At 51.2% G+C, this 14,794-nt stretch overlaps 1 protein-coding gene across 2 annotated transcripts in view; it reads right to left on the reverse strand.

Moving 5' to 3' along the window:
* The window catches only part of MECP2 (methyl-CpG binding protein 2), a 67,867-nt gene that overhangs the window by 10,399 nt on the left and 42,674 nt on the right, over nucleotides 1-14,794 (reverse strand). The window contains exon 1 of one of the 2 annotated variants that reach the window (XM_042975278.1): nucleotides 903-925. Coding sequence is in view for 1 of the 2 variants with exons in the window: in XM_042975277.1 (XP_042831211.1) it covers nucleotides 903-1,253 (351 nt within the window). In the remaining variant the exon portion in view is untranslated. Of the gene's footprint in view, nucleotides 1-902; nucleotides 1,254-14,794 lie in introns of those variants that run through there. The other variant, XM_042975277.1, reaches the window with a different exon arrangement.

Here is a 14,794-nt window from a genome sequence, read left to right on the forward strand (position 1 = left end):
TGCTCTCTGGCTCTTGCCTGGATGCCCCTGAGGATCCGTCTGCCACCAAGGCCCCTCCTCTGGCCGCCCCCCAAAGGGGCCAGGCCTAGGGACCCTCTTGAGCCACCAGGCTGGGGCCTACCCTGCTGGCTGGTGCCTGGGTCCAGGCAGTAAGTAGAGCACTCCTCTGTCTGAACCTGGACATGCCGCTTAGCCTCTCTGGGATCAGTTTCCTCATCTGTCAATAGGATAATGCTTTGCTCACCCTTCTCAGAGTTGTTGGAATCAAACGAGGTTGTCTGCAAATGTCCTTCAAAGTCTGTTAACCTTTTCTGGATCGTCTAAGGGCCAGAACTGAAATGCACTACTCATTCAGTCTTCCTCTGAAGCTCTGGCTTGGAAGTTACTCTGTTTCAATAGAAAATGCCCAACGACCAGCCCGAAGCTGGACAAATGCACAAAGGACAGCTGGAAAGGCACATGATGCTCACTTGTGTCTCTCCCCGGAGGCCCTGTCAGAGAGCTCACCTTTCCCAACGTGATCCACAGAGTGGACCGAGCCCCGTCAACTCCAACCCTCGCTGTGGCCCTGGGCAGGCCCTACTGCTATGCCATCTTCAGACAAGACCCAAGGGCTGGTGGGGTAAAGCCCTGCTACCCTGTGCATGCCTCACTCAGGGCAGTGATCTCTGCACACGGTCATTCCAAACCTACCTGGTTGGGCCCGCGAGTGGTGTTCATTAGGGAAGTCCCCCCCCCCCCCGGACCCAAGATAGGTTGATGCACACACATTTTCCTGATCGACAAGCAACGAAGAGCTGCCGTTCTTAAGGGATCCCCATTAGTTTCTTAGCACCTGCCCCCCGCCTCCTGCCTACCCAGCCTTCCCTGCTCTGCAGACGACACGAGTTGCCCTTACTTACTTGATCAAATACACATCATACTTCCCAGCGGAGCGGCCAGATTTCCTTTGCTTCAGCTTTCGGGTCCAGCCTTCAGGCAGAGTGGGATCGTCATACATGGGTCCCCGGTCACGAATGATGGAGCGCCGCTGTTTAGGGGAGGCAGAAGCTTCCGGGACGGCTGGGGCTGTGCCTGACCCTTCTGAGGTCTCCGCTTTGCCTGCCTCTGCTGGTTCAGCAGAGTGGTGGGCAGGTGGCTGCAGGGGCTCATGCTTGCCCTCTCTGTCTTCTTTCTTATCCTTCTTCACCTTTTTGAACTTCAGAGGTTTGTCCTTGAGGCCCTGGAGATCCTGGTCTTCTGACTTTTCTTCCCTGAAGTGTTAAATAAGTATGTAAGCATCACAGGGAACACAACAGCAGTCTGTAGAAAACGTCAGCATCGGCAGGCCTGGAGCACGCCGGCGCGGGCGGGGCTCTGAGAGACAGGGCCGCCGCCCCCCCGCCAGCCGAAGCTCATCGGATCTTGACGCCTTTTCCCTTCAGGAGGTCTTTGGGGGCTTTGGGCTTTGCCCCCCTGCTGTGACCACTGTGAGGCCTTCTGCCCCACGCCCACCCCTAGCATGCAGGACAGTAAACAGCTTGTACAGGTGGCATTCTTCCGGATAGAAACACCATGTGGCTTCTTAGTACACTGCCTTGGAAGAGGCCAATTTACAAGCCGTGCCCAGGGGCCTCTGGGCTTGCTGGCTAACAAGAGGCCCTTGGCTGCCGGAGAGGGAGCTGCCCACCCAAAACGTGGGCAGGGCTACTCTTCATGAAGGCCTGGCTTGGGTGTTACTATGGCCTCTGTATTTTAGATTTTCTCCCATGCGTGCTTGACCAAAAGCAGTTGTGGGGCATAGGACGACTCGCTGATGGTGACACAGCCTAGCGCTACCCCCCGGGGAGGTGGCACACAGCACAGTGCTGTGGTAAGAACACGCAGGTTTGGAGCCAGCCAAGCTGAGCTCAAATCCTGACTTGGCAATTTCTAAACATGGACCTGAGCAAGTGACCCCAACATCCCATACCTCAGTTTCCTCATCTCGACAATAGGTACCAACATCCCAGAGGCACTATCTAAAGACTGGCCAACTCGGGCAATCGGAAACGGTTGACATTCCCTTCTAACACAGGACCGCCTCGGCCTCGACCAATGACCACCCAACGACCACCGGAACGGAGAGGCAAAGACCAAGGCACAGAGGAGCACCCTCCCCGCTCCTCCTCAACTGGCAGAGCTCCTTCCCCATACTTCGGATCCACCTGGCAGGGTCCCTTCCTTGGGTATGTCAGAAATGATCACCACGAGGCCCTGGGCCCTGGAATCAGAGCCTGGCCACGATGTTCTCAGGCAGGGCTTAGAGGGCTGGAACATGACCCGGGGCCGGGGAGGCTTGGGAGGAATTGTGGGCTCGGGATCGGCTGTCTGCTGGTCTCTCAGCAATTCATTCTAGAAAAGAATCAGACTATTCCTGTCCTCAGTATCTTAGCCCTAGAGCTGTCCGGTCCCATTTGGCTTGTGTCAGCATTGGTCACTGCCTCACGGCCGGTCTGCCCCAAGCAACTTCCCCCTTGTTCACACTGGGGAGACTCCAATGAAGGCACTGTGGTGTGCAATGCAAACCCGATTCAAATGATGTGGGTAAGTTGCCAAAGGCACGTTAGTATCAGGACTTGGCACCATTAGGACATGCCTTTTTTGAACAGCTCAAGTCAGGGGTAGGGAGACAGGCTCACCCCTGAGATTCTCCGCATCCTGGGTCCTCCTCTAGCAGTTCAGGGCTCTGAGCCTGGCTCTCACGGTCACCCTGATTCAGTCCAAGGCCCGTAGGAGACTTTTTCTTACTGAAAAGTGAGGGTCCCTAGCCTGTTACAGCACAGAGCTTAGTTTTCCCAGAGCTTAGTTTTCCATTTTCACAGTCTTAGCTTCCCAGTAGGAAATGAAGAAGGATCCTGGGAAGCTGGGCGTGGCCTGCAACCCACTATCACAGAGGGGAGAAAGGGAGCTTGTCAGCATCAGAGTGGTGGATGGACTGGAACAGTCACTTTCACACAGTCTACAGGGGCGCTGCTTGCTGAAGGCCAGGGCTGCTCCCTGGAAACTGGACAGTCCTGGAGTCAGAGAACAACACTGCACCCGTGGGAAAGGTCTGGCTTCTTCAGAATGCTCACTTATATTCCCCAAATAGTTTAACCACTGTAAGGTCAAGTACAAACCACACGTCCCAGGAACTCCTCTTAGATACAATCAAGGGTGCTGATGCCATCAATGGCAATCCCTTCTAGAACTCTATCCTCAAGAGACACTCCCAGAAATGCAAAACACAATAGGTGTAGGAGGTTATTTGTAACGGCATTATTTTTCGTGGCCCGATACTGCAGACAACTCAAGACAGCTGCCAGCAAGGATGTGAGGAATGGGCAACACCGTGGCCACAGCGTGGAGAGCCATGCAGCTGGAGAGGGTGGAGCCCCTGCAGATCGCCTACAGATCGATGGATCATAGGCCGCCTTTCGCCTTTCGCGTGATCAACGAGGTAAGAAGCGCTTCCTAGTCCTGGGTGGGTGCGAATGAGGGAAGGTACAGGCACAAGGTGTCTTGGAATCACATACGAGCTTACATCATAACCAAAATGAAAATGAAGATAAGAGGTGACAAAACCATACTATATTGAATACAAACACAAACAAATGAATTGAACTGTGTATCAAACTGACAACGTACCGCAGAGAAAAGATTTATTTCAAATATCTCTGACCACAGTGCTCTGCACATCCTTGGTGGGATATATCTAAAACCCAGTATGACACGTCAGGGGCAGGGAATGCACCCCGTGTCCATGGAGGGAACCAGGCCAGCCCCTGGGAGAAGCGGGTGGTTGTGGTTCTGAGGTGGCCTGTGGGGATGGAAAGGCAGGGGAGTGCTTAGAAGGAGAAAGGGAAAGTCAAAGGACACAGGGGCTGGCTGGAAGGGCTCCTTGTACTAGATGACACTGTGGCAAGGGGAGTATCCAAGAGGACACACTGACTGGAACACAATGAGGGACAAAAGAGAGAAAAGCCTACAGGAGGCAAGGGGGCAAGCCATATGGCTATGTGCCAGAAGGTTCTGGGCAGCAGAGAGGCCTCAAGAGAGATGTGGAGGGCTTTGTCAGGTTGCTACTGGGGCGCCTCGGGTGGGGGGTGGGACGAGGGCTCTTATCTTCAAAGGATCACTCTACTTTTGGATCAGAGCAGACTGTGGGGAGGCCAGAGAGGAAAGCAGGGAGGACCCGTGAGAAGCCTGTCTTTTTAAATGTTTATATATTTTTGAGAGACAGAGCGCGAGCAGGGGAGGGGCAGAGAGAGGGAGATGCAGAATCCGAAGCACATTCTAGGCTCTGAGCTGTCAGCAGAGCCCGACACGAGCTACGTGATCATGACCTGAGCCGAAGTTGGCCGCTCAACCAACTGAGCCCCCCAGGCGCCCTGAGAAGCCTGCTCTTGCAGTGGTCTCCTTGTGGCCCAGGGTGCGGACAGCGGACAGTCTGGGATGTGATGAGGGGTGGAGTGACAGAGCTGATAGGCAGGCTGGTGTGGGTGAGGGGAGGGGATGAACTGAGGACCATGGCCAATGCCTAGGAGGATGGTGGTGCCACTGACTGAGGACAGGGAATCCTGGGCCAGGAACAGGGGCTGGTTATAGCCACCTTGACAGAGGTTCAAGGAGAGGAGAACGTAGCTCTTTGATACTAGTCACAGAGGGGAGACCCAGCTGTGCCCAGACTCTGACTTGGGCCCAAGTGAACTGTTCGCGTTTTTTAAAAAAGCTTTTTATTGTGATAAAACAGTTATAACATAAAATTTACCTTTAAACCCTATCTAAGTGCATAATAAACAAACTTTTTTTTAAAAGTAGGTTTCACGCCCAGCGTGGACACCAATGCAGGGCTTGAACTCATGACCCTGAGATCAAGACCTGAGTTGAGATCAAGAGTTGGACGCTTAACTGACTGAGCCACCGAGGTGCCCCATAAACGAACTTTTAATAGCACCAAAGATGAGGAATAAAAGGGCCTTTAACTCTGTGATATTTTGGTTCTTTTATTTTTAAAAAATGTTTATTTTTGAGAGAGTGAGTGAGAGAGCGAGTGCGTGTGTGCCTGCAAGCAGGGGAGGGGCAGAGAGTGAGGGAGACACGGGATCTGAAGCAGGATCTGTGCTGGCAGCAGAGAACCCGAAGCAGGGCTCGAACTCACAAACCGTGAGATCATGACCTGAGCCGAACTCGGACACTTAATCGAATGAGCCACCCAGGTGCCCATATTTTAGTCCTTTTAAGTTAAAATTCTGTGAGGCAGCTATGACAATATGGTGATTTTCAATTCTGTGCACTGAGGTGCACACAGGTGTTGGCTACTTTATTTTGACTGCTACTTCTCTACAAAAACAAATGACAAAAGCCCACAAAGAAGCCTGGAGGCCATTCCACTGGGCGTGGACTGGAGGTAAAAATGCAAAACAGGTAATCCACCTGCTCAATCCTAGGGTGCCCCAACTCCCTAAGGCCTCCCCACCAGGGGTTTATGGAGTTTGCTGAAACACATACTTTTTCAGACACCAAACAGCCCTCTTTATCATCCCTTGAATCAGAACACTTATATATGCATGCACACACACAATCTTGAGATGAGAACGGAGTGAGCACCTAGTTCCCAAGTTCATATATTCTGGAGTTGAGAGTACCCTCAGAAAAGCCACCCACCCAACTCTTCAGTGTTACAGATGCAAAGGAAGTCCAACCACACAAGACAACTCATCTGAGGTCACAGTTGAGTCGATGTGTTCATCAACCACCCTTGCCTTGAGCCCGACTCTGCCAGGGGCTGGGACGTCAGAGCAGAATTAACATCATTCTTTGGTCTTCAAGAGCCCTCAGTTTAGTCAGGGGGACAACGAAGTAACAAAAAAACAGTGGCAGCCTTCCCTGCTCCAGGCACAGGGGAAGCCCAGAGATGGGGATTCCCCGGAGGAGGAAGGCCTGAGCTGGGTTTCGGGGCTGATGGAGCTCCACCGGCTGGCAAGAAGGGCTCAGGACAGGCCAGCGATATCAACAGCCCCATCCCTAGGAGGAGGAGCGACTAACGACGCCTATCCTGTGTAAGCAATGTCTCTGGACTGGCCCCTCTCTCTTCTTCTGGGTTCAGTTAAGATGGCACTTCTGAGAAGCCTTCCCTGCTCCTGCCCCACCCCCCAATCCCATGAGCAAGAACGCCCTACGCACCCCAGTGTACTTGGAATACACCACTATGTGGGTCAATGCCCCCTAGACGGCATGTGCCTTCTTAACCGTCATCTCTCCACTTGATGCACAGGGCCAGGCACAGGAGTGCCAAGTGGCCATCACAACCCAGACGCTGTACTACCTATGCTTCTTTTGATGGCCGTATCCCTTTGACCAACAGCTTTGACGAGCACGGGCTAGCTTAACACCCAAGCAGGCACGCTCTGAGTAAGCGAATAAATGATGAGTTTGGGTGCTACTGTGGCCTGCTGAGCGCTGGCGGGTTAGGGCTGGCAGGGGATGAGGCTGGGGCGGTCACAGTGAGGGCCTGGGAGCACAGGCAGTGACAGTCTATGGTGACAGGGAGGGTGGGGTCACGGGGGCAGCAGTATGGAGGATGGCTACACTGGGAGGATGGGCTCTATCTAGGCTTCCAAGGATCAGCATCAGGTCTGTAGACGCTCCTCCTGTGCAAACTACATAAAATGCTAGACCGAACGTCTTCCAGAAGACACTGGAGAAGACACTTTAAAAAGTGTTACCTGCACTTGCAAGCTGGTGAAAAAGCAAGGAATACACGGTTTAAAGAGTAAGGGAAGGAAGGTAGGGGATCCTGTTGTACGGCGAAATCTGGCAGGCGCCCCCCTTAACAGGTGATCAAACTGAGCACCACTGACCATGGCAGAAGTGCCATGCAGGAGGACCATCAACACTGTCCCATCCTGCAAGAAGAGGTAACTAAGGTCATAAGGAAACAACTGGAAGAGTCCAAAGAGAGGGGGGGCATTCCACCCAACTGTGGAACTGGACCCTTCAAAACCGTCTGCGGCCTGGAAGAAAAAGTTCGGGAGCTACTCCCAATTAAAGAGGACAGCACGAGGCAACAAGCGATCCGGTACCGGCCCCTGGTTCGAAGGCACTAAATGGGTAGTAATGGGGCATGCGGGGAACACGAAGGTGGTCCCACGTTAGCACGGCGCCAAACTCCTGAGGGTCAAAATGCACCGGATGCTCTTAGGAGTGTGACGCAGTGGCCGTGACTCAGGGAAACGCGTGGTACTGACACGGCAGCACGGTTGAAAAGGGGTGTGTGGAAGACATCCGTGTCACCGAAGCTGTGCCGGTTGACAGCAATATTCTGAAGCAGTTTCGGGCAAGCTTTCTAACAATTAAAGGGAACACCTTCACATTACACGAATACATTAAGAGGGACAGCTGGAATCCCTGTGGAAGTGCCTTTGTTTAGTGGCTCAAAGGCCCACGATGTTTTCCACAGTGTTATGCTCTATATGGTGAAGCTGTGAGCGTGAATGAAGGGAAGGTGTCAAGATATTTTCCGGTGTTTTAAAAAAAAAAATCCTTGCTGAAGGCAGCCCTGCCTAGGACCCTACTTTAAATGTCAAAAGAACTGTGCGGTAGAATCTGTGTCTCATGTGCAAAGAAGCACAAATCTGGGGGTCACGGTGAAAAGGGTCGGCTGACAGCAATGCTGGGCGCAAATGCCAGCGGGGACCTCAGTGTGCCCTGGTGTTCTGTGTTTCAATGAAAATTTTAGCCAGAATCATCTCTGGTGTCGTTAGCAAGCCCTGGTTACCAAATCACATAGGTTTGGCGTGGTGTACCCCACCCATTTTTCCCCATAACAACTCTTTTTATTGTGTCATTTGTAGAACACGGGATTTTTTTTCCAGAAATGCACATATCACATTGGAACAGAAAGGCCTTCACTAACCTTAAGTATCTACGAAGCATGAAAAGCTCTTGAGTAATAAAACATCATCTAGTAATTGTGCTGCTAGAACGCAAACATTAGATCCAATCTTTTCTTTGATCTGGTGAAGGAAAATCAGAGTTGCAGGAATCTTGTTTTCGAGCCAAATCACTGTATCCCAAGGGGTTTGATGGAGAGCACTGCCTGTACTTTGATAACGGAAGGAACCTACAGTAACCCTGCAGAAGACCGCTCTGGGAAGCTGCACCCGGCACTAGTTTGGCCCCAGGCTCCTGTACATTACAGGGGTGCAGGCAACCAACGGTTGGCAGGTGCGGCTGGCCCAACAACTGAGACTGAGGAGGGACTATTCAGTCCCCAAGGCTTTCGGATTACAAAAGAAAAAGGCTACAAAGCCAGGTGAAAGCAGCGGCTGAAAGGTGTTTTTCACCTGAATTGGCATCCAGCTCCCTCCAAAGTGAGCTCCAGGGAACCTTCTAGAGGCACAGCAATATCCCGGTCCAATCTCAGTCATGTTCGCATGGGGCCAATGTCAGGATATAGCATTTCTCAGCACCTTTCATTTCTAGTCACCCATTCCCCTGAGTTGCAGAAGGAGCCCAAGTATCACAGTGGGGCCGCGACCCATGAGGGCAAGGTGGTGGCTACTTCCTCAGGCGAAAGGCCAGGGAGCAGAGGAGACAGAAACGGCCTTCTGGCAGGGGCTGCTTCCACCCTGCAGCGTCATTCACTCGGTGCTTCCAATCCTTCCTACCCTCGGTCTGAGCCGCAGAATCTCAGAATCGAGGCGGCTTCTCTGCATGAATCAATAAAGGCAGCAGCACTCTGAGATGCCAGCTTCAGCCCCTTTAGAGATCTGAGAGAAATCAAACTGGCACTGGAAGAGAGTCTCAGTGGTGTCTGGGGAGCAAAAGAGCAAATGGGGTTCCACTCAAAGGCTATAGCCGTAGCACCTGAAGTTCAGTGGCTCTGAATTCAGTGTATTTTTTTAATACCCCAGTTTTCAGAAGATGCAAGAGAAACCGCCTATGTTTTCAAAAACTAAATAAAATACAGCTCTTGACAGTCAAAGGGAGAATCTTCCCCATGTGATGGCCCGTGGTGCCACACACTAGCTCTCCTCTTCACAGCACGAGGCCGTCACACGTGGGCAAAGACAAGCAGGGCCCCACCAACACTGCTGCTGTGGAGAACAGGCAGGCGGCAGCTCCTGAAAAGGTCCAACATGGAGTTCCCACATGACCCAGCAAGTCCGCTCTAGGTGTAGACCCAAGAGAACTGAAAACAGAGACCCGAAGAGATATTTATACACCTGTATTCACAGCAGCACGATTCACAGCAGCCAAAAGGTAGAAGCAACACCTGTGTCTGCTGACGGACGAGTGGACCAGCAAAATGTGGTCTATCCATACACTGGAATGTTGTTTGGCCTTAAAAAAGAAGGACATTCTGACCCAGGCTACAACATGGATGAACCTTGGGGACCCTGTGCTGAGTGAAATAAGCCAGCCACGAAAAGACAAATACTATACGATTCCATGCATAGGAAATGTTTAGAACAGGCAAATCCACAGAGACAGAAAGTAGATCAGTCATTACCAGGGGCTGGGAATAGTGGGAAACAGGGAGGGACTTCTCGAGTACAGAGTTCTTTAGGGGTGATAAAAATGTTCTGGGACCAGGCAGAGGTGATGGTCGCACAACACCGTGAACGTACTAAATGCCACTGAACTGTACACGTTAAAGGGTAAATTTCACGGTATGTGAATTAGATCCCGAGTTTTGTAACATCCCGCTAAAATGACACCTGACTTTGTCTATTGCCCTAAATCATAAAGGTAGGTTTTATGATGCCCCAGCGGACTCAGAGCCCGCAGCTGTCTCCAAGCAACCCTGGCTGGCTGGCCGCAGGAGGAGCCCAGGCAAGTGGCCGTGCCGTCTGTCTGAGGAAAAGAGGCCAGCGTGGAACCAAGGGTGATACATGCCAGTAGACTGGACCAAGCTGACCTGAATGCCATCTCTGAAGCCCAGAACATGGTAACCATGACAGCTGGAAAGAATTTAGTTCAAGAAGCTTAATGACAAAAAAAGAAAAAAAAGTTTAATGACTAGGCATTTAGCCGAGTTGAAGGTTGTTGGCTAAATATCGAGAGTGTTTGATCCATCTTTTTTTTTTTTTTTTTTTTTTTACTGTGGTAAAACACACATAAAATTCACCATTAGCGGCACTTAGTACATTCACAGCATTGTGCAACCATCACCACTATCTAGTCCGGAACATCTCATCACCCCTCGGGGAAACCCCACACCCATTAAGCAGTCATTCCCCCAGGCCCCCCTACTTCCGGCACTCGGCAACTACTAATCTTTCTGTCTCTACGGATTTTACCTGTTCTGGACATTTCATATACATGGAATCATACGATATGTGGCCTTTTGTGACTGCCTCCTTCCACTCAGCATGTTTTCTAGGTTCATTCATGCTGTAGTGTGTATCAGAACTTAATCCCCTTTTACGGCCAACGTTCCATTGTATGAGAACACCACACTTTTTTATCCCGTACGTCTGCTGATGAACACCCGGGTTGTTTCCCCCTTTTAGATGCTACCACATCTGTGTACGAGTTTCTGCATGGGTGTGTGTTTTCAATTCTCTCGGGCCTGTACCTAGAGTGGAAATACTGGGTCCTATGCGAATTCTATGTTTAACCTTCTGAGGAACTGCCGGGCTGCTGTCCACAGGGTTTCCTTTGGAGTTGATGAAAATGGTCTGGAACTAGACAGGAGTAACAGAGGGCAGCAGAAACCGCTTCCACTCTGGAAGGCTTAGCGGGTAGGGGCAAGCTTTAAACGGAAGTGATCACAGCGAGGCCGCTGGGAGTGGCGCGAAGGAACGTTTCATCTCACCGACTCACTCGTTCAGTAGCTGACATCCTTCAAGCACCTTCGAGGTACGGCAGATGAGCTGTGCCAGGGCCGGGGGCGCTACAGCAAAGAGACAAGCTTTCTACCGGCACCCGCTTCTCCTTCTGCTGGTGCTGACCATCTTCTAAAGCAGACAGTACTGAAATCGGCAGTTGTGAGGAGTGTTGTGAAAGGGGAGACCCCGGAAGGGAGGGGAAGAACTCCAGAATATGGATGAAATGGCAACACTGTGACCCCAGGATGTGGGGCTGCTGGCGGCGGGAGGAGGGGAGGGTCCAAGATGGTAGAGCTGGTGAGGTTGTGGATCATGACGGCAACCCAAGCAGGGTGGCTTCACCCGCGGCTGTCTCCATGAAGGCAACTGTGCGGGGAGCTGGCCAGAGGAGAGGAGAACGGGAGGAAATCAAGAACCCAATCCTCATTCCTGATGTTTCTGCTATTTCGTCTCTTTCCCTGGAAAGCCCATGTTGTTTGACCTTGCTCTCCATTCTCTACCTTCCGCAGCCAGCAACTTCTCTTCCATCACGTTCCCCGGTGCCTTTGCTCCTACATGCCGCAGGGTGCTCGTGGTGATCCTCTGCGTGAGTGCCCGGACCCTGGGCCTCCAGTGTCCTCATGACAAATATCCAATCTTTTAAAAAACATTTTTTTTACCACTTATTTATTTTTGAGAGAGAGATTGACAGAGCGGGAGCAGGGGAGGGGCAGAGAGAGAGAGGGAGACACAGAATCCCAAGCGGGCTCCAGGCTCCGAGCCGTCAGCACAGAGACCGACGCGGGGCTTGGACCCACGAACCGCGAGATCAGGACCTGAGCCGAAGTCCGATGCTCAACCGCCTGAGCCATGCAGGTGCCCCGACAAATATCCAGTCTTCAACATCCCAGCAGCCAGTTTCCACGTGCACTCACATATTTGCCTTTTTGGTCCCCGGCAGTACATTCCCACAGCTACCTCTTCCCCCACTTTTCTGTTGGTGCGGTTTTCTTCTTACCTTGGTATACTTTAAGTTTTACAGACTTTTATCAGAACGTTGGCTGCTTTTGTTGAAGAACAGAATATCTGCCAAAATAAATTTTCAACGGAAACAATATGTGTTTGGGGGAAAAAAGGGGCAGAAAGGAGATCTCCAGGAACGGATGAGAGAACTCTGCAGAAGAGCCAGCTCACTTTGTTTTCCTTACTGTGTCTCCCCCTATAGTGTAGGTCACCTCCCATCTGCACGCCCGACAAGCTTCTTTTTCCCAGTGATGACGTCTGAGCCCACTGAAACGGCCAACAAAATAGAAAAAAGAAGGGAAATCTCTATCGGTGCTGGCAAATAAGGGTGCCAGCGACGGCTGAGGTACTCCGAGAGACTGCTGTAGATACGGCGCCATCGGGCTCCGTGTGAGTCCCGTACTGGTCGCACCGCTCTACCCTGCTCAGATACGGGAGTGCAGGAGGGACCGGTCAGCGAGGTCTGCACACAGGACTCCCCAACAGCCCTAGGAAATCTTCAAGGGCACAGCGACAGGACCTCGGAGCCAGGCTGGCCCGAGGGCAGTTTGCTGGCGGCAAATGGAAGGGCCTGGAATACCACTAGTGCCCTCCACGGAAAGGCCAGTTAATAGGCTGGGGGGTTTCCCTGGGGAACTGCCGAGAAGGGGGAGAGCAGAGAAGGGCCGCAGTGCCCCAGGGAGCCCGCACTGCTGGAACGCCCAGAAAGAGACACACAGGTACGGATGGAGGTTCCACCTGTCCCAGCAACCTCCCCAGCAGCAGCCTGCACCCCCGCCCTACACTGACCCTGGCTTTGGATGACAGGGGTTCAAAGTCATGGGGAAGCAGTGGGCAAGCAGCAGGGACTAAAACCTCCACCCCATAGATAACTCTGGGGACTGGCTAAAAAAGTAACACACCTGGTGACAAGAAAAAAATCAGCACCTTCAGTCACTTCCCTGTGTCAAAACACTAACCAAGGAGAAAATACAACGGGAAGACTGAATACTGTTCTTGCAGCCCAGAGCCCACTGGAACTCCCTTCTCGGAGCCTGGCATTTACCTGGAATGAGCACGTGTGAACTGCCAGAGCAAGTGTGGGGGACAGGGCTGTGACTTGCTTCCTATGACCACTTCCGCTTCCACTGCATCACATACCACACAACAGGATCAATTCCACATGGGTTAGAGAATTAGCTTCAAATGGCTGGTTACAACCTCCCACGGACTTGCTCCCTCCCAATCTCTAATAAAACCTAGAAACAAACAAAGGTGGGAAGACGTGTGAGGGGAAGACTCTGTCAAACAAAGGAAAGGGACATAAAACCTGCTCAGCAGCCTACTGGAGTTCCTGCCCCGCCCCCAGAAGCCATGCTGGGGAGTCAAAAATACCCAGAGACCTCAGCCAATAAGCTGGAGAGAAGCAACTGGGTGGAAGTCTGTCATTTTTTCCTTTTAGACCCAGGGACTACAGAACCTCCTGCTGGGAGGTACCCAGCAAAGTGGGTCGGTGGGGGCTCGACTGCTCTGGAGTAGAACACAGACCCAGGGAACTGCCCAGAGCCTGGGGTGCACCCTTCGTGCATCCCTACAGGAACGGTATAGATGTCCCTCAGCAGTTGGAATGAACCTTGGTATAAGACATTTTTAAAAAATTTACCCACTTTGAGAAACAGAGACAGAGACTGCACCTGCACGGGCGAGGTGGGGGAAGGGGGCAGAGAGAGGCAGACAGAAAATCCCAAGCGGGCTCCACACTGTCAGCACAGAGCCCAACACAGGGCTCAATCTCACAACTGTGAGATCATGACCTGAGCTGAAACTAAGAGTTGTACGCTTAATCGACTGAGCCACCCAGGTGCCCTGCTATAAGACATTTAACACAATTCTTAGGAAAGAGAGAAGAATCCAGAATACTGCTAACGACTACCCCAGGGCGCGGCTCTCCCAGTGTGCAACTTCTTGCTGACCACACAATATTGGGCCCATGAGAGCCCAGAAGAGAAAGCGGTGAGAAAGGATGCCAAGAGACCAGGAAGAAAAAGCCAGGAACTCCCCCACTGTACCAAAGCAAACAGAATATCTGGAAATAGCATGGTAACTCTGCAAACATATTATGGCCAAAAGAGGGGGGGAAAAAGGAATAGGGAGGGAGATGGCTCAGGAAAGGCCAAGTCTCCCACCAAGAAGAGAACACACTGCAAGTAAGAGAAGGAAATTCCTCACAACTTTGTAAGAACATGTTCTCAATAAGAAGGCAAAGATGAGATGATAAAACACAGTAAGATGAAAGGGACAAATTCGCAACCTAGACAAACTTCAGACTAAAACACACCATTTCAGAGCTAATAAATACATTCACAAACAGCCAGAAACAGAACATATATAGCTGAAAATCAAATCAGCCAAACAGTGAATGCAGATGGAAAAAACAAGAGCTAAAGCAATTAGAGCAAAGCTAACAGCATTGGAAGAGAGACAAAGACAATCCAACATAAGGATAATTTGTGTCCCTATAGTAGGGAACCCAAAAAATGGAACAGAAGAAGCTACCAAAAATGTAAGAGAACAGACCTGAAACAAAGATGAGCTACATTTGCATCTTGAAAGAACACAATGTGTTCCCAGGAAAACGTGATAAGGAACACTTCAGTGAGACACACTCTGCTCGACCTCCTCCACTTCAAGGATAAAAGAAAGAATGCTTAGCCCAAATGTCCATCTATGGGTGAATGGATAAAGAAGATGTGGTATATATATATACAACGGAGTATTACTTGGCCATCAAAAAAGAATGAAATCTTGCTTTGCCATTCGCAACTACATGGATGGAACTGGAGGGTATTACGCTAAGTGAAATGAGTCAGTTGGAGAAAGACAAGTACCATATGACTTCACTCATAGGAGGACTTTAAGGCACAAAACAGATGAACATAAGGGAAGGGAAGCAAAAATAATATAAAAGCAGGGAG

Source organism: Panthera tigris, chromosome X, assembly GCF_018350195.1.
Source record: "Panthera tigris isolate Pti1 chromosome X, P.tigris_Pti1_mat1.1, whole genome shotgun sequence".
NCBI classification, from domain to species: Eukaryota; Metazoa; Chordata; class Mammalia; order Carnivora; family Felidae; genus Panthera; species Panthera tigris.